The sequence below is a fragment of the Diabrotica undecimpunctata genome, chromosome 3 (assembly GCF_040954645.1).
Source record: "Diabrotica undecimpunctata isolate CICGRU chromosome 3, icDiaUnde3, whole genome shotgun sequence".
NCBI lineage: Eukaryota > Metazoa > Arthropoda > Insecta > Coleoptera > Chrysomelidae > Diabrotica > Diabrotica undecimpunctata.
In genome coordinates this window covers 115,646,199-115,667,793 of record NC_092805.1, presented here as the reverse complement: position 1 = coordinate 115,667,793, position 21,595 = coordinate 115,646,199, and the positions used below count along the sequence as shown (strand labels likewise).

At 30.6% G+C, this 21,595-nt stretch overlaps 1 protein-coding gene across 2 annotated transcripts in view; it reads right to left on the bottom strand.

The window, feature by feature from the left end:
- Positions 1–21,595, bottom strand: part of LOC140437266 (putative inorganic phosphate cotransporter) — a 114,183-nt gene that overhangs the window by 27,864 nt on the left and 64,724 nt on the right. For both annotated transcript variants that reach the window (XM_072526690.1, XM_072526689.1), the window contains exons 2-5: positions 16,040–16,179; positions 11,519–11,831; positions 10,520–10,737; positions 4,650–4,799 (exon numbers count right to left, since the gene is read on the bottom strand). In XM_072526690.1, coding sequence (XP_072382791.1) covers positions 4,650–4,799; positions 10,520–10,737; positions 11,519–11,831; positions 16,040–16,179 — 821 coding nt within the window. The remainder of the gene's footprint in view (positions 1–4,649; positions 4,800–10,519; positions 10,738–11,518; positions 11,832–16,039; positions 16,180–21,595) is intronic.

Below are 21,595 nucleotides of genomic sequence, written 5' to 3'. Positions count from 1 at the left end.
AGGACTCTCCCACTTCTGATACAATAGACCATTGGAATGATACAAAGATTTCCATTGAGCCCAGTATGTGTTTATAGTTACACTGTATTTGTTTTTTTCCTGTCAACTAGGCCTTACTCTGTTTTTAAGCCATTCTCTCGTATAACTTTTAAGTCATTATTTTTTTTTTTTTATTTTTTTTAAGGTTCTCCAGGGAAGTCTGATCATTATCTTCTTTCTGTATAACTGTGGTTATATGGACACTTACTTGTTCTCTTTATCTTCTCTCTATGCACCGAACAACTTGTCCTTCTGGCTTTTTAAAATCCATTAGCCACTGCAAAGCGTCATGGTCAGTTCTAATTATAAAATTTCTGTTATAAAGTGAAGTGATGGAACTTTTTCTGATCTCCACCAATTGTTGGGGGAAAGCTTATTAAATTTCTTCCCCCAGTGTGTACAGTACCAAATATTTTAGGACCGCAGATTGTTAAAGAGACTCCTTCGATATACGTAAGCAGACTTCACGGCAATGATTCTTTATGTGTTTGATTTTATCGGGTTGTACTTAGAGAGAAATAACGCCTAATCGATCAATACTACACATTTAATAACTAGAGAATATTTACAAAACAACTATTACTAATTAAAGAGTTTGCTTTACCACATTTTTCATTATTATACCGGTGTATTTGGTGCTCGCGAATATAGCGAAAACTAACTCACTTTTCACTGCATTTTTGAGACGAAGAGGTGAGAACTCGGTGCGGTACCGAATACCGCACACAGTCGCACACTTGGCTAGCAACTTGAAGAAAACACACATCACATCTGCGATTCTTTTTGCTTGAACCAATTTTTATCTAAAAGTGTCGACAGGCCGGCGTTAGTGGTGATAACCCAAGGCCCTCATAAGGCATTTATGAGACAAATATTTTGTAGGCAAGAAGTACATTCTGTCGCATAAGATTCAAGCCAATATTTGTGAAAACGAAAAATAAACTAATATTAATATAACTTGTTGTTTTTACAACAGGAAGTATGAAAATTCTAGGGCTTTTATAATAGCTAGGAGCTCTTTCCTGGTAACGCAATAATTCTTTTAAGCAGTTCCTATTGTTTTACTAAAATATGCATTAACTTTTTCTTCACCTTCACCCTTACAATCCAACAGAAATTTGCCATCTTCTCGTAGATAGGTTAGAGTAAGTGTTGTTGTAAGTAGTTTTTTTAAATCTCTGAAGGTATTTTGACAATCCGGTATCCAATCAAATTCAATGTTGTTTTCGGTTAGTAGATAGAGGGGCTTAGCAATGCGGCTAAAATCTTTAGTCAATTTTTGGTAATATGAACAGAGTCTAAAAAAACTTCTAATTTCCTTTTTATTTCTTGGTTTAGGTCAATCTTTAATGATTGAAATATTCTTTGTTTAATATTATCAGTTTTAATTACTTCTACCGAAACGATATGTACTAAATAGTATGCCTTTCTTTTAAATAGTGAACATTTATAAAGATCAAATCGTAGAATATATAGAGACCATGGCCAGTTGAAAAAGCTGTTTTTAGCTGCATCGGTTTTTACTCCTATTTTGGCATTAAAATCGCCACATATCGTGAAATGTTCGTGTTCTGGGACAGCTGTGTACAGGGTATGATAAAACTCCTCTATTTCTTCCTCGGTGTGGCCCGATATTGGTGCACAGTGTTGAATAATCTTTATGGAGTAACGGGTGTTTATTTATTATTTTAAAAGTATAACTCTTGTGAAGACTGTTTTTACTTTAATAATGAAGTTATTAGTCATTTTTCTTTTCTTTTCACCTCTGCAACTTCAATTATGTCATGTCCCAAATGATCTTATTCAGTTTACTTATTTCGATACATTTTCCTTCTGATAGCAGAGTTCTTTCATTGAAAGCTGCAATTTTGAGTTATATATATATATATATATATATATATATATATATATATATATATATATAGAAAAGAAATAGAAAAGAAATTTAATCTTTGCAGATAAGTTAAATAGTAAACTCTTAAATATTGGGGAAATCCGCAAGAAAGACTCTAATGAGTATCAATTGTTTCGCCGGACTTTTTCGCCAAAGAGAATTAATTTGGCTTCTTCAGGGCTGAAAGAGAATAAATTATAATTAGCTACCATATATTATCTATTAAAAACATTATTGATCTTACCGTCACTTAGAATTGTAGAGTTAGAATGTTAAAAAACTTAGCTAGTAACAACATAGTGGTGTTTTTTTGTTACTATGTGCAAAAAAAAGTTTTTTTTAACGTTGGAAATGTATGGTAGCTTTGAACTTAAAACGCAAAGGTTTACACAATGTCAATCGAAAAACCCAATATAACTACATTTAAAAGGAGGTAATTCTTTGAATTGTCGGCAATAACTAAATTTTTGATTGTTAGAAAGTTTAAATGTGAGGTTCTGTTTTAACCAGAACGCATGTGCTGACAATTCAAGTAGTTCTTTTGAATCTTTATGTCATTAAGGTTCATTGGTAAATCCGAATGAAATTAAATCACAGCATAGGGAAATATTATTTTAGATTTTCTTTTTTAATTATATTATATTGTTCATGTATTATTATAATAATATCTTATTGAGATGTATCTAAGAAAAGCAAGGGAATGTTATCTTTTTTAGTTAATGAAAATTAATTATTAAAGTAGGTTAGTTGTTAATGGATATATCAGTCAAGTTAGTTATATAACAACATATAATGAGAACATTGCAAAGTTTTATGCTTTGCCAAAAATCCACAAACCAACACTATCGGTTCGTCCCATAGTAGCTTCCATTCGAACTCCCACTAAAAATATCTCAGCTTTTGTTACAGACATACTTACTAATGCATATAATTATGAAATTCAATATTACATTAAAGATTATTTTGAGATGGTAAATAAATATAATGGTTACATACTACCATCAAATTGTGTCCTCGTTAGCCTTGACGTTGTATCCTTATTCAGCAACGTTCACCTAGGAATATGTTTGACATCAATAGAGATCAACTGGGACCGTATTAGAGGTTGTTGTTCCATGTCTTATAACAGATTCATCAGCATCGTCGAATTTCTCTTTAACAACACTTACTTCTCATTTAATGGTAAATTCTAACAACAAACTTTCGGTGCCCCTATGGGAGCAAAGATTTCTCCTATCATTGCAACTTACGTTATGGATTATGTATTAGACTCAGTCATTCCTTTACTATCCTTTCAAATTCCATTTATTAAAAAATATGTTGATAATATCATTTTGGCTATACCCAATGACAAGGTAGATGAACTATTAGATACTTTCAATGGTTATGACCCCTACATCCAGTCCACTGTAGAGAGGGAAGATGGTAATTGGTCTGTTCCCTTTCTCGATATAAGGATGATTAGGGAAAACAACAACATTAAAATAGATTGGTATCAAAAAGCAACCCATTCTAGTAGATACCTTAACTACCACTCTTACCATAATAATTCTACCAAGGTCAACTTAATCATAATCATCATTCAGATCCTTCATTTCATACAAAAAACCTACAAATCCTACAGAAACTTTTTATTTCAAACGCTTATCCAACACCATTAGTGAATATGATTTTGTTCCATCACTTGTTTTTTCTCCATCAATGTTAAGAGTGACATTAAGAATCTAAGCGATATATACCACTTCTTACTTAAATCAGATACCAAGAACAATACAACATCACAGATAACTAACTTGACTGATATATCCATTAACAACTAACCTACTTTAATAATTAATTTTCATTAACTAAAAAAGATAACATTCCCTTGCTTTTCTTAGATACATCTCAATAAGATATTATGACATGAATGTCATATATCTTATATAATATAATATAATTAAAAAAAAAAAAATCTAAAATAATATTTCCCTATACTGGGATTTAATTTCATTCGGTTTTACCAATGAACCTTAACGACATAAAGATTCAAAAGAACTACTTGAATTGTCAGCACATGCGTTCTGGTTAAAACAGAACCTCACATTTAAACTTTTTAACAATCAAAAATTTAGTTATTGCCGACAATTCAAAGAATTACCTCCTTTTAAATGTAGTTACATTAGGTTTTTCGATTGACCTTGGATAAACCTTTGCGTTTTAAGTTCAAAGCTACCATACATTTCATTAGAGTCTTTCTTGCAGATTTCCCCAATATTTAAGAGTTTACTATATATACATATATATATATATATATATATATATATATATATATATATATATATATATATATATATATATATATATATATATATCTATTAGATGGTTTTATCAAATATGTCTGAATTTTGTCCCCTCTAGATTCCGTTGGACTGACTGCTACTCCATCCATGTATGATTCCGTCCCTAAAAGAATGTACCAAATGCTTTTCAAAACATAATATCCTATCAACCATTGGTTAGTTGTGCGGTATTCAAATATTCCGAGGAAAAAATTCGTATTTCTTTTTAATTTAATTGCCTATATTGACTGTTTCTCCCTTAAAATTACATATTAAAGCTATCAAATCAGTCATTTAAAAAACAATAGTAACTGTTTTGATCGAAGCAGATTTATTATGTCTAATGGCACTAGGAAATAAACATTATTGGGACTTAAAACCTTAAAAATACTTACAGATTTAATTTCATAATTAAGTACGTTGTGTAAATACGTTGGGGTTTGGGTTAATAATATTGAACTACCCCAATTAGCTCCTACAAATGCTAAAGTCACAGCCCAAAATGGAGAAGAAGTCAAAATTCTTTTCCATGGAGTATTGTGTACCTAAAATTTGAATGATTTTTTTCTTTTACGAATGTAAATAATCTAATAATCACAATTAACGAAATTTAATGTTTGCGTCTTATGCCTTCCGATAATAAATCAGTGAATGGGTTTTAGACCGCAGTTCTCATCGTATTCACGTTCACGAATTTTAAAAGACTCCTAGTTGAAGGACAAGCAATTTTAGATTCCAACCATATTATTACGTGTGGAATATTATCGTGTACCCCACCAAATACAAGTGAAAATTGAAGTGATTGATAATATTTAAAATGTTGTTTGTGAGTGTTCATTTAAGGCTGGAAATTCAGGCAAATGCAAACATATAATTGGCACATTACTATATGTTTTTCGGTAAGTGATTACATAGTGATTTGATAAAAGTAAAATAACCATTTTGCTATAACTTCATGTTTATAATTCCTTTTTATTACTTACAGGCATACGATGGAAAATTGGAACAATTAAGCACCACTGACATTAAGCAATAGTGAGGAATTTAAAAAAAAAACATAATGTGTATGAAAGTATGGTGCCAATTAACCAGTTTTGCAACATGAAAAAAAAAAGACACTGCAAGAAGAGAATTAGATACACGTCTAGCCAAACCAGCAGATACTGATATATTGAAGATATTATTCTCCGGAGCAGAAGATTCAGAATTAGGTTTGACTTTAAAAAGTGTTGTTACTATACATCAAGACACAAAGTTCTATGAGGAAGAAATGCTTCAGTTATGATTTACCTGTAAAAAAGTAATCCGAGAATACGAAGAGCTACTTGCCAGTTTTTTCGTAATTTCTCGTCCTTTGGAAAGTACTGGAGATGTATATCTTTCGTACATCGAGCAGAACATTTTGGCACTGAACAATATCTATTACTTTTCTTCTTATTGCTTATTATTTTTAAAATTTGATGAAATTTATACCTACCAGTTTTAAACTCTAATTTATTCAAGTTTTTGACATTTATCCCTATTTTTTTAGTTATCTATTTTGACAGCAGTTAGCAGCACGGTCGTTTGAGAACGTGAATAGTTAAGGCGCGTTTTCACGGGTCGATCTGGATTGAACGATTTAGGTCGATTATGAAATCGAAAGCAAATTGAATATGTAAACCATAAATCGACTTGGCCGTTCGGCGGAGTGAGTCGATTCGACGGAAGTGAATCGAATGTGTAAACATCTCGTCGAACGAAAACACAACGTGCAGAAAGCCGAGTAGAGTACTTCTAGCGTGTATACAGTTGTTGTTTTTAGTGCGACAAGCTGTAATTTTGGGAAAAAATGAGTGAAAATGGTCAGATGCAGACATGGCAAGATTTTTGGATGCTTAATAAAACTATGATGTATTATGGAATCCACAAACTGAGCTTTATAGCAATCTACAATCTGAAAATTACTTGAAAAATAAAATAAAAAATATTACAACATACAAATTGCGCAACAAATTAATTGCACACCTACATTAATCATTTCAAGTGATGCCGTTTTGTACCACAATTAATTCAACATTTATCGCCTGTCGTGTAAACCTTTTTGCTTTCCACACAGATCGAATTATGGTCGAACGGAACGATCCAAATCGTTCAACCTAGATCGACCCGTGAAAACGCGCCTTTACTTTAAACCATTCTCCTTGAGCCGATTTTAGTTAAGTAATAAGTGGTAACGGTTTTTATTAAAAAAAAAAAAAAAACGTTGAGTACGCCATTACTACAACACTGATAACGTTATGTCCAACACATATATAGTAACTGATGGCCATTCAAAAATTGACGTGTCTTTTTAATTTTTTTTGAAAGCTGTCTGTTTCTGAAATAATGAATTTATTCCATAGATTTGCATCGAACTATATACTTGTCTTATATATGAATAGTCCAAAATTAAAAACGATAATATTTTTAGAAAAACTTTTGGAAAAAAATTGATCGGAAAGGTGGGGCATCCAAAATCACATTCAAGAGAGTATGACGCAATTATTAACTAAATTTCATACCATTACCGACCATAGACGCTAAAAAGGATATTAGTACAATATATTGCTTTTTACGTTATCAAAAATATACAATTAACTACTATTATTATGATTTTACAAAAATTTTCATATTTTACCGACGATATCAATTAGCTTAAGTTATCAATAGTTAAAAACTTACACTTTCTCATAGAGTAAGATCCCAGAGCGATCAGACATAACTTATTTTCACACAGATGAAACCTTAAAGTCTCAGTAGCGTCTGGGTGACACCTGGGCAGGTACCAGGTGAGAAAGGTAACTAAAAATAAGAGCTATTTAACTTAGATTTACATAACTGATTTTTATACATATTTTGTAGAATATTATTTTGAAAATACTGTAATAAGTGTCAGACATTTGTCATGGACCAGAACTTTTGTCAGACGCTTTAAAGCTCCACTAAAATTAAATGAACTTTACTTACTTTTACATGTCTGATTTTTAAATATGTTATTAATGGAACTATAATAAAGTTATATTTAATCAGTCAGACAAATTAGAATGACCAAGTATCCCTCAAACACAAAAATTAGTTAACCAGAAGTATGAGCGCGAGAGTGCTGTGCTTGCATTTCAGAGTGAGTGAGACGTCTATAACTCGATTCTCCTTCTTTAACTCACAATCTGTTTCACTCTACGTTATTTTTGATCAATATTTCTCTCTTTCGATCAAAGGCTACGAAAGAGGCCTTCGTCATGAGTCTACTCAATTAGATTTCAACATTTCTGGTCCCGATCAAGTTAGACCGTCAGATTTTTCGCAAGAACTCAAAAATATCAATTTCAAACAGGCCCTCGTTGATTTTTTTATTCAACACTGGACATCTGATGAAATGGTGCCATTTATTGAGAATAAACGGATATTAATTAATTCTAAAAAATGTCATTCTTACATCGTTGATAATAATACAGTTTTATCGAATGTTGATGACAATTTCTCGAGTCCTGAACATGAAGAAGCTGACACTAAAATTGTTTTTCATATTTGTAATGTAGACGTTACATTACAAAAAATACTAAGGAAGATATTTGGACCAACCCAATGCAGCGATAGTTCGTGGAGAATTAAAATGAACCACGAGCTGGATGAACTAATGCAGAGCGCAGATATTGTCAGATTTGTGAAATCACAAAGACTAAACTGGCTTGGTCACCTAGAAAGAATGCCAGATAATCGAGCTGTAAAAGTAGTCCAGAGATGGAAGCCCCAAGGAAACAGAACAAGAGGAAGGCCCCGTAAAAGATGGATAGACGACGTAGAGAGGGATCTTAAAACCATGAACATCAGGCAGTGGCGAAGGAAAGTATCCGACAGGGCAGAATGGAAGAACATTGTTAAGCAGGCCAAGACTCACAAAGAGTTGTAGCGCCATTAGAAGAAGAAGAAGAAGAAGAAGAATGTAGACGTTAAAGCAAATTTTGTTATTAGATGTTCTGATACTGACATTGCGATAATTATGTAACGATATATGCATAATTTAAAAAAATGATGATTCGAATGTATGGTTAAACGCAGGCACCGGAAATAACCAGAGATACATTAATTTGACAAAGGTTTACGAGTATTTGGGACCATCTTTATGTAGAAGTTTGCCAGGGTTTCACGCTCTAACTGGATGTGATTTTAATCTTGCCTTTTTTAAAAAGGGTAAACAAAGACCATTCAATATATTAATGAAGAAACATGAATATCAGCGAGCTTTCATACAGTTTGGAGAATCAGAGTTGTTTACCGATGAGCGCACCCAAAAAGATATTTTCAAAATAATCCAAAAATTTATCTGCGAAATTTATAGTTTTACTGACAAGTGCAACATTAATGCTGCCCGGCTTCAATTGTTTTTAAATAATTACAGCGTATCTAATATTAACGAAGAATTAAATGGCAAAAATTAAAAAAAATTTGATGCTAGCTGTTTACCACCATGCTAAAGTGAGTTATTCCAACAATTCCGCAGTGCTAATTACATTTTTAGCATATGGAATAATGCAAATGCAAAACAACCAACCATTTTAACTCCTGAACATAATGCGTAGAGATTAGAGGAAAACCAATACCACTTTCATGGGTTTGATGGTGACCAATTACCAGCAAATTTTAGTGAATTCCTTCAAACCTAAGGTATTATACTTTGATTTCAGGTTTAGAATTTATTATGTTTGTGATTTTCTGCTTTTTAATTCTTTGAACTATTTTTTGCAGAAGAACTAGCCAGCAACAACATAACTGATAATGATGAAGATGATGATTCGGATGAGCAGCATCATGATTGGTTGAATGATGAAAATTGTAATAATTGCGATAATGAATATGATGATTAAAATATGAAAAATGTTTGTTTCAATTAATCCCAGTTGAAGATTTTTGACAAAAATTATTTTTTTTTAATTATCCTAACTAGTATCCTTTTACAATAAAGTAAATATAATTACCTACTATTTAAATGGGAATAAGCCACAATTAAAGGTTAAAGTACGTTTATTGACGTTATTAAAATGCCACAAAAAAATAGCTTCAGAACAATAAAAATAAATATAATTTCTTATGAAACCAAATTGCTCCGATTTAATTAATTATCCCAAATATATTCAATACATTAATTTATTTTAATATTTATCTTAATGCTAGAGTTCATCATATTAAAATAGAGATGCAAAAGAATTAAATCGGATCGAAAACAGTAAGTATGTATTTGAATTTTTTACTCTGAGGCTCATGCGCACAGCACTCTCGCGCTCATACTTCTGGTTAACTAATTTTTGTGTTTGAGGGATGTTTGGTCATTTTAATTTGTCTGACTGATTAAATATAACTTTATTATAGTTCCATTAATAACATATTTAAAAATCATGTAAAAGTAAGTAAAGTTCATTTAATTTTAGTGGAGCTTTAAAGCGTCTGACAAAAGTTCTGGTCCATGACAAGTGTCTGACACTTATTACAGTATTTTCAAAATAATATTCTACAAAATATGTATAAATATATATATATATATATATATATATATATATATATATATATATATATATATATATATATATATATATATATATATATATATATATATATACCCGGTATTTAGGCGTTCCACGCCCTTCCGGTAGGGATCTATGGAGGAGTATCACCTAGCCGCAAGCCCTTATCTCTTGCCGTACTGCTCCACCATAGGCCGATCAGATACCAGCATATTCTAGACTAAGCCGCAGATTCATTTTAGAATTTTAAACTACTGCGTTAGCCTTTTTGTTTGCTATTCACCGAGCCGGGGATTTGAACTGACATCTCTCGCATTGAAGCGAAGGAGAAGCCAGCCGCCCAGCCCGCTTGGCTATCCGATCGACGTATATAAAATGTGTATAAAAATCAGTTATGTAAATTTAAGTTAAATAGCTCTTATTTTTAGTTACCTTTCTCACCTGGTAACGACCAAGGTGTCACTCAGCAAGTTTCATAAATACGCAGGTATTCAAAGCACGCCAGACGCTACTGAGACACTAAGGTTTCATCTGTGTGAAAATAAGTTATGTCTGATCGCTCTGGGATCTTGGACTATCAAATTTAAATGAATATAAATAGAAGATCGATTTGAATTTGACCCAGTATTAAAGTTTTATTTTTTTGGTTTTCAGTGCTGAACCAATTTAAGGCAATCAACAGATCTGTACTCTGTATTTGTGTATCTAAAGATAAATTAACTTGCCTTTCGTTCCTTCTGGCCTAAACTACTTTCTATATAGTCTCTTTCTATCTCAGTAATTTTTTTATGCAAACTTGGTCTATTTGCTCCACACATAATCCACGTAACTATCCATATTACTTCTAAAGCTGCAAAGAGATAGAAGGCTACTGGCCAACCAAACTGACTTGAGCAGATTGCTCCAGTTGTTGATAGTGATAAAATATTTCCAAATACACATCCTAAAAGTGAAACCAAATGTTATTGTTAATTATAACATTAATTTGCTTTATTAATATGGGGTAATTTAGAAGATTTAAAATATAGTTTATTATTATACATAAAACAGTCTGCATAAAATAACGTTTAATTTCCAATATATATTACCAATAAATGTATTTACCATTGGCTTCTTTGATTTTCTCTTCATTTGATCATTTTTCCAATGCGTTAAAAAATATCTAATGCCATTTAAATATCATATTTCAATTATTTGGATATTTAGAAATGATTGTTTTGATGAATATACCATTTTAAATTTGCTTGTAATGTTTTTTTTTGTCGACAACTCTGTCAATAATAACGCAAATTAAAACTAAGTAAAATCAAACTAAACCAAATCCCCTTTTCTATTTATTTTACTATTTTATGTATAAAAAGCTTTAGATACGGTTCAACTTATCTATAATTTGATATACCTTCCTAAGTAATTTATTAAATTAATACAATTTTATCTAACCATCTTTACGGATCAATTTGAAGACAAAAGCAAATCTCGGGTTTATTTTATCCCCATATAAATAATTTACGATTACTGCATCGCATAAACAGTAGCAATATATCAATCCAATCCAATATATATTTACGAAAAATTGTGTCAAATGTGGTTAATAAAATTCATAATTCTAAAAGGATAAGAGTTAGTCATACGGAAAAGTTGTTGATCTTTATTCTACATCTTCGCTGTTTAAAGCATTTCTCTAGCTAATGGTTTACGAGATAAACAGAAAAAAATGTATTTACCTACGTATGTAATCGTGGTAAGAACGGATCTCTCAGACGGTGGTGCCCAACATCCTAACAACATATGTACCAATGGTGGTATACCTCCCTGTGCCAATCCTTGAGAAATTCTACATGCGATGACTCCTCCAGCGCCAAAATATCTTGCCATTGTTGGTATTAACATACAAGACATCGAATCTACCGATGCGCAACCTACGAGTATCCATTTTGCCCCGAATTTTTTCCCTAGTTCAGCAGCGGGCACCTGAAGTAGAAAATAACCCCAGAAAAATGCCGACAATACAACACTTTGGTTTTTCCAATCGTATGTCTGAAACGTACAAAAAACATTTCATGTTAGTACAACAGATATAAGCATCACAATAAAATAAGTTTTTTTAATCCATTAATAATCTTTTAAAATTTGTTTTAAAACAGTTTATTAGTGCATTTTAAAGTTTTAGTTTTTTTTCTCATATAATTCAATTTTCATTTCAAAAGTCATTGTACAAGAATAGTAGTGTATGACAAATATATTTTGAGAACAGAGGTCCGACGTGGTAACTAATCTGAAAAATGATTCAGTTTATATTATAAAAATATTGATAACAGTCAAAAAGTGGCCGCGAATAGTTTTAATTCTATTCGTGGTAAATAATTTTTTGAACAAAAATTTCGTATTTATTTTTTAAATAAAATACGCAGCTCATGACATTTGTTCCTGTGTTTTATATGAAATTAAAGCTATTTTTTTAATATGATGATATAAGGTTGACTGAAAAAAATGGTCGCAAATTACTATTGCCAGCTGTTAAAAACGCGAGGTATCAAAGATAAATTAAAATAGAGTTAGAGCGAAAAGACACTGGTTTGATATGGCTAGTGTCAGTTGTGTGAGTTATTAAAGCATGAGTCGATAGATAGTGTTAATAACATCGAATAATATATAGATGAAACATATGAATAAATACTTGCGACCAAAGTAGCTAGTAACAATCGCCGATCTTGTTTCCGGAATGTGAGTGGTGCACGAAAAAATTTCTTCTTGGTTCATAATATATATGTACAATAATTATTTTTATTTTCGTTATTATTTACATTTGAATAAACGATATAATGACGTGTAATATTGTAAAATTAAAATAATTATTATTTTTATAACTTGAAAACATAATATATTATAGATATATATATATATATATATATATATATATATATATATATATATATATATATATATATATATATATATATATATATATATATATTATGTTTTCAAGTTATAAAAATAATAATTATTTTAATTTTACAATATTACACGTCATTATATAGTATATTATATTATGATCAAATTGGATATAAACAATTTTGCCACACGCTGAACTGTCATTAAGTAAAATTTGAAGTATTCCCGTATCAGTTGCGTACAATTATGTAATCTATTTAATTAAAATTATTATTTTGTGGAATATTAGACTTAAAGAGTTATTTCATAAAATTTATATTATTAATAATAACAAATGTTTTTGGTTATTTAATTTATAATTCTAAAATTCCCAATATAATGATGATTACATTTTTCTGATTATCATACCATGTTGACGCCTATGAAAGATCGAGCAGTTCCGTATGGATTTCGCATTATTAGCTGTGTTAGGAAAATTTGAACTCTAAGGTTGACGTTCTGGAAATTTTAAATATAAATGACGCCACTTTATATAAATTGTGACGTGCAACGCTTTTACTTTGAAAAATGGTATATATACATATTTTACAGGTAGGTACATAGTTGCGCATCGCACACCACTCATGCGACTGGATGCAAAATATTAAAAATTTAACGAATTTATTGATTTAGCGAAAAGAATACATTAAATTATTGATTTAACACATAATTTTATCTGTTTCACATTAAAATATCGGGATAACTATATTCACATGTCATGACTATACCACTTTTCAAAGTAAAAACGTTGCACGTCACAATTTATATAAAGTGACGTCACTTATATTGAAAATTTCCACAACGTCAACCTTAGAGTTCAAATTTTCCTAACACAGCTAATAATACGGAACCCATACGGAACTGCTCGATCTTTCATAGGCTTCAACATGGTATCATAATCAGAAAAATGTAATCTACATTATATTGGGAATTTTAGAATTATAAATTAAATAACCAAAAACATTTGTTATTATTAATAATATAAATTTTATGAAATAACTCTTTAAGTCTAATATTCCACAAAATAATAATTTTAATTAAATAGATTACATAATTGTACGCAACTGATACGGGAATACTTCAAATTTTACTTAATGACAGTTCAGCGTGTGGCAAAATTGTTTATATCCAATTTGATCATAATATAATATACTATATAATGACGTGTAATATTGTAAAATTAAAATAATTATTATTTTTATAACTTGAAAACATAATATATTATAGATATATATATATATATATATATATATATATATATATATATATATATATATATATATATATATATATATATATATATATATATATTATGTTTTCAAGTTATAAAAATAATAATTATTTTAATTTTACAATATTACACGTCATTATATAGTATATTATATTATGATCAAATTGGATATAAACAATTTTGCCACACGCTGAACTGTCATTAAGTAAAATTTGAAGTATTCCCGTATCAGTTGCGTACAATTATGTAATCTATTTAATTAAAATTATTATTTTGTGGAATATTAGACTTAAAGAGTTATTTCATAAAATTTATATTATTAATAATAACAAATGTTTTTGGTTATTTAATTTATAATTCTAAAATTCCCAATATAATGATGATTACATTTTTCTGATTATCATACCATGTTGACGCCTATGAAAGATCGAGCAGTTCCGTATGGATTTCGCATTATTAGCTGTGTTAGGAAAATTTGAACTCTAAGGTTGACGTTCTGGAAATTTTAAATATAAATGACGCCACTTTATATAAATTGTGACGTGCAACGCTTTTACTTTGAAAAATGGTATATATACATATTTTACAGGTAGGTACATAGTTGCGCATCGCACACCACTCATGCGACTGGATGCAAAATATTAAAAATTTAACGAATTTATTGATTTAGCGAAAAGAATACATTAAATTATTGATTTAACACATAATTTTATCTGTTTCACATTAAAATATCGGGATAACTATATTCACATGTCATGACTATACCACTTTTCAAAGTAAAAACGTTGCACGTCACAATTTATATAAAGTGACGTCACTTATATTGAAAATTTCCACAACGTCAACCTTAGAGTTCAAATTTTCCTAACACAGCTAATAATACGGAACCCATACGGAACTGCTCGATCTTTCATAGGCTTCAACATGGTATCATAATCAGAAAAATGTAATCTACATTATATTGGGAATTTTAGAATTTTATTAATATATTATAAAATAACTAAAAACATTTGTTATTATTAATAATATAAATTTTATGAAATAACTCTTTAAGTCTAATATTTCACAAAATATTAATTTTAATCGAATAGATTAGACAATTGTACGCAACTGATATGGGAATAATTCAAATTTTAATGACAGTTCAGCGTATGGCAAAATTGTTTAAAGTGTTGCCGCTTTTTTAGATTAAAATTTTTTTTTATGTTTTGATTTATTACACAATTTGATCATAATATAATATACATTAATAAATTGTATTTATAAATACATATTAAGTATAGACTAATAGCTTTAAAAACTAATTATTGTTGTGTATTGTGATTGTGCTATGCCAAAACAACTAAATAGTCTGTAAAAAGCTGAGATATATATATATATATATATATGCTGATATGTAAAGCTCATATAAGATAGATTATTTTGAACAAGAAATAATGGAGGGACGTTTTTACTATTAATGCTCTAAAAGAGGTAAGTTTAAAATTTAGAATATATAATTTTGTATTAAAATATTTTCTTATATTTATATAAGTATTTATTTTAGTGTGTTGCAGTAGTTTTAAAACTAAGTGTATTTACTGTTAATATAACAGTTTAAAAATTCCTCACTTACTAACTATTCTGATGTTTTGGCAACGCTTTTTTCTTTTGGGGTTTCTTTTGGGGTTCTGACGTCGTAAATCTTGAATGACGTGCAATCATTTTTGTATGAAAAATTCTATATATTCACATGAATCATCTGTCAAATTCACGTCGGACATTGTAGCTGATAATGTGATGTCAGTTTCGTCTTTGATCAGCTACATGTAAAAATATCAACATGTTCCATCCTTAGAATATTATATCGTTAGTTTGAACTTAATGAAATAATCCAATATTCGTTGATGGCTGTAATCGACTAGATATTTATTTTTTTCATGGTATTTAGATGACAGTTCAGAATTAGATAGAAATTTCAGACCCAACTTTTCTTTTCGAATATGTTAAATTTGTAACTATAGGTAACCAACTTACAAAAAACAGTAATTTCTTCCCAATTTCAACAACAATATTATCAAATAATTATTTTTGAGATATTTACCTCAATATTAGGATTCGATGATGTCGAATTGTCATTCATAGCAACAATTGCTACAGAAAGTACACTTCTCATAGAGTAAGTGTATGTCAAAAGTAGAAAATAAAACAGCACTTGAAGATGACGGATCCCCCAACTCGGACCTGAAATAAATAAATAATAAATTAACTATGGAATTATATACATAATTTCAGGTAAAGTGAAACATATACTGGCGGGTCTTGGAGATACGATGTTCTCGTATGACTGATGGCAAACGTTGTATACCCAGTATCTCGGTCTTATCGATATTATACCAAAGTCGTTATTACAAATATTTATATGTTTTGCTTTCATATTTTATATTTAAAAAGAGGATTACTATATGCTGCGTGGCATTGGCATAATCTAACAAGTTTGAACAGTTGTGATGATGGTTATCAATGATGATAAATATATTCCTTGCTATACTTGCATTTTCCCTCTACTTATCTTTTTTCTTCCACTATTCACGAACTCCATTAGATAAACTTCTTTAGAATTTACCACCTCTCATATTTCGTCATACGATTGTATGAAGAATTGGTTTTTATCACTTAATCCTGCAACCAACAAGTGAAATTTTGTAACGCTGTTCGACACGTGGGATGTGACAAATCCCAAGTTAAAAATATATCTCGTAGATTTTCATAATAATATGTAATACTATTTACATTACATTATGGTAATAAATTCCAGAAAAACATTTGTTCTGCAATTTATTACCGTAATTTATCCTGAAAAAATCAGAAAAAATGTGTATTATGACCAGAGAATTAATACATTTCTATCGAAGTTAATAGTATGAAAACAAGACTCTACAATAGAAGAAGTATCTAGCTTATTAAAGAAAAAACAGAATTAAATTCTACAAATTAATTATTGAGTTATCAGTTCTTAAAGTTGGAGCAATTTTCGCAATATGTCACACAGTGTTCTAAACACAAAAAACTTCGCATGCCTCACACATGTATCTAGTTTTTCTGTCTCTATTTCTTGGACATTTTGAACATCGTCCATGCTGATTAGGTTTCCTCTTCTTTGCAGGCGGTTCGGAATTTTCATCTAAAATCTTTCGGATACTGCTTCTCAACTCTCCAGATAATCTAGGATTCTCCAGTTTCTACTTCAGGAAAAGCCTTCTATAATAGCAATGTTAGGAATATCGTTATTTTGTCTGTGAATGATCTGGCTATTGATTTCTTAGTGCTTTATTTTCTCGCCTATTTACACCAGGGCAGATCTGTTTTGAATTAGATTTGAGAGGTGGCATTCTGATTTTTTGAGAAAAAATTGTGATAACTTCAATAATTATAATTTACTGTTCTTCCCTCTCAAATCGGTCAGGAATATTAATAAAAAACCGACATGTTTGAAAATAAGTTTGAATTTATTACTCCTGTTGCAAAATAGCAATAAATACAAAAAGGGGTGAAAAGAAGCCTTTTTTATTCAATGTTTTTTAACAATTTAGATTACAGTTAGGACCTTCATAATTTGTCTAAAAAATCTTTTTAATACAATAAAACACTTCTTCTTTATGTGCCGTCTTTTACCGAAGGTTGGCGATCATAAAACAATAGGTTTCTCTGTTTTGTGCCGCATGTATTATGTTCGCATCTTCTGGTATTTGAAACCATTCTCTCAAGTTTCTCAGCCAGGATTTCTTCTTTCTAAAGAAGAAATCCTGGCTGAGCCTGGCCCAAACCTCTTCTACCTTCAATCTTGCCTTCCACGATAAGCTGTAGCAGACTGTACTTATCATTACAGAACACATGGCCCAGGTATGACGCTTTCCTCCTTTTAACAGTTGTTCCACCTCTTTACCCATTCGTCTCAATACCTCTGTATTGGTCACTCTGTCTGTCCAAGATATTCTTAGTATGCGTCCATAGAGCCACATTTCTAGAGCCGCTAACTTCTTTATAGTTGCTGCTGTTAACGTCCACCCTTCAACTCGTAGCGTAGAGAGTACGTAGCATTTCGAGGCGCGCCATCGGAGGTTAACGCTTAGGTGGCGGTGGCTTTAATAAAACACTAAATTTCATTCAAATCAATTTACTAGATTCCGCATACTTTTGTAATCTGAATTTAAAAAAAAAATGAAATTTAAAATCGTGCACAACAAAAACTAAACTATATAGAAGTTTGCCAATTTTTTTACATATAAAATCTCCACCTATACAACGCAATTTATAGTATTGAAGTCGAATTGTTTGGGCGGACGATGTTGAAAAAGACTCGGCAAGACTCTTATTTTGAAAGAAAAAAAAATAATTACGAGCAGTGGTTCCTGAGATACAACCGGTCAAATTTGACCGGTATTTGCGATGAAGTTATAAACAATAGGATGATAATCTTAAAAGTATCATGCCGTTTTTGTTTTTATAGTACCGTAATTTCGGGTGACTTTGGCCCGCCAGGGTGACTTTGGCTCATTTTGGGAAAAAAATATTTTAGTAACTAGTGAATATGTACAATATATTATGTAAATTTCATTATACCGCACCATCAGTACCATATTAACTTTAGGAAAATTTTAATAAATCACAGTAATACTGGTTATAATAAGAAAAAAATGAATTTTTAAAATATGGCCATTTTACGTAAGATTTCTTGACTGTAAAAATTGGTTGGCAACCAATAATACTTCCAAGAGTAAGATTAATTGCATAGTTGCACATTGAATATCTGCAGAGATATGTTAACATATCTCTGAATATCTGTGAATTCTTACCCGCCTGGCGTCAGTAGCACTCAGTAGTACAAGGATCTAGGGATCCCACCTTAAATTTTAACCTTTACCATGCGAGATGCGCTGTGCACCATTACGCAGATGATTTTAAGACTTTGACATTTTTGTTTCTCCTAACCGAACCTGTATCTTTTACCGATTAAAAAAGGAGATCAAAGATCAATGCTCATCATATTATAACCACAGTATAAATAGTCTATACTGTGTTATAACCAATAAAAATAACCTTGGTCCATCCTTGGCCGTTTTCTTAGGTTGTTCAAAATTTCTATAAATATTTTGAGAACGATTTCAAAACATCAAACTTTGGTTAATTAAAAAATGTGATTTTCATTACAACCAATAAATTGTGGCTTAATCCCATATAAACATAATATTTAAATTAAAAAAGATGTTTAAAAAAGTTTCATTGTAAAAGATTTTGCTATTTAGTAGTGGGAATAAAATGTAAAGAAACATACAAAAAACCAGTAGAAGTACTCAATGTTTGTCAAATAAAACAAGAAATAGGCTTTTTGAAAGAGGAAAGAAAGAATTTTGGAAATTAAGATAATATATTATGAATGATATGAAGGATAAAATTTTCTTTTAAATTAAGAATTAGTTGTAAGTTTTTTATTTATGAGATTTGCTAGTCATCATTTTAATCATAATTTCGATAAGACTACATAAATGAAAGATTATAATTGGTTAATTAAACATCTAGCTTAAATCTAGTTTTCAAATAAATTGTCAATTTATTATTTCTTGAAAACACAAGCCAAAATTTTAAAATCATAATATGCGTAATGGAGCATCGCGCAGATCGCATGGTAAAGGTAAAAATTTAAGGTGGGATCCCTAGATCCAAGTCTCAGTAGTCAGTAGTATTTCAGTCTAAACGTAGATGCTAATAAGGTCGGTTGTTATTTGCAAAGTGGTACAGAATTTAACGGTTTTCGGGTGACTTTGGCCCAGTTTGTTGAATGTTTGATTTTGGTCATTCGTTGGTTCTATATTTAAATTAAAGTAAGTAAATGCTGATTTTTAATTTGAATTTAGCCTTGTAACAACTGCAGAGTTTGTTAACTGTACAGAACTAACGACTTTTTTTAGATGCTCTCAAATTACAAACGTGTTGCTGGTAGTAGAAATTATGGAAATTACACGGCAGACATAGTAGAAAGAGCTCTAGAAGCTATCAGAAATGGAGTCCTATCTCAAAGAAAAGCTGCAATAGAATTCGGAGTACCAGTAAGTACTTTAAAAAATAGATTAAAAAATAGGCATATAAAACAATATGGTGGTCAAACAATTTTTACAAAAGCTGAAGAGGGCGCCTTCACGTCTCATATTTGTAGCTTATCTTTATACGGATTTCCATTGGATCAGACAGATTTACGAAATTTAGTGAAAAATTATTTAGGTCATGATGGTCGAACTATTAAGCGATTTAAAGATAACTTGCCAGGAAAAGACTGGTTAAATGCTTTCCTTAAACGAAATCCGTTGTTTACGCAACGTTTTGCAAGCAACATCAAACGATCGCGAGCAGAAATCAGTGAAACACTATAAAAGACTACTTTAATCTAAATGATGAAACAAATTTAAGTGACGACCGTGGCAAAAAGAAAATTTTAACAAAACGTGGAACTAAATATCCTGAGAGAATGATGAATTTTAGTAAATCGGCAACATTAATAATGTTTTGTGGAAATGCGGCTGGAAAAATGCTACCTCCATATGTCGTATATAAATAAAATAAACTGTGATCGACTTGGGTAGAAAATGGTCCAAATGGAGCATGGTACAACAGATCGAAAAGCGGATGGTTCGACACAGCTTGTTTCGAGGACTGGTTCGCTTTTCTTTTATTGCCAACATTGAAAGCCATCCCTGGCATTAAAGTGTTAATTGGTGACAATTTATCGTCCCATATATCAATAAAAGTTTTACAGCTTTGTGCAACAGAAAATATTAAATTCGTGTGCCTTCCTGTCAATTCTACTCACCTAACACAGCCATTAGATGTCGTCTACTTTCGACCGATGAAAATAGCCTGGCGAAATATTTTGGTAGAATACAAAACACTGAATGTTAACACCAACCTAATCCCAAAAAGTACCTTTCCCACCCTATTAAAAAAACTGGTTGACATAATTAGTGTAAATGGCGGATAAAATTTGGAAAGTGGATTTAGAAAGTGTGGCATTTTTCCCCTAAATGCAGAAGAAGTACTAACTAGAATTTCAAATTATAAAACTGATGCTACGCAAGTACCTTCGATAGTAAGTGACGATGTTTTAAATTTTCTTGCAGAAAAAAGGGGAGTACAGTCCACAGCTGATAGAGTTGTTAAAAGAAAAAGAAAAATAGAAATTGCTGCAGGAAAAAGTGCTGAAGATGTTAAAAGCCAACAAGGGGCTGCAGTTGCAATAAAAGCTGCTAAGAAGAAGCCAGTAAAAGAAAATGGCACTAAAAGTAAATCAAAAACAAAAACTGGAATGACAGCAAAAGGTAAGATTGGAAAGAAAACTGAACAGGCGAATAATCAAGCCAATAATCAGATTTGCGAAACAGAGAAAGAAAATCTACAACAAAATGAGGTCCTCGGAGACGTTAATAACGAAGTTATACTTGACAGTAGCCTAGATCAAGATATGTCTGAACAAGCGACCATTGCTGCAGCTGGCTGTAGTAAAGTGACTAAATATAAGACGGTAAAAAAAACACAACGTTTAAATAAAATACAAGATTTTGGACACATTGCAGATATTACCTATAATTCTGCATCTAATAAGAGCTAC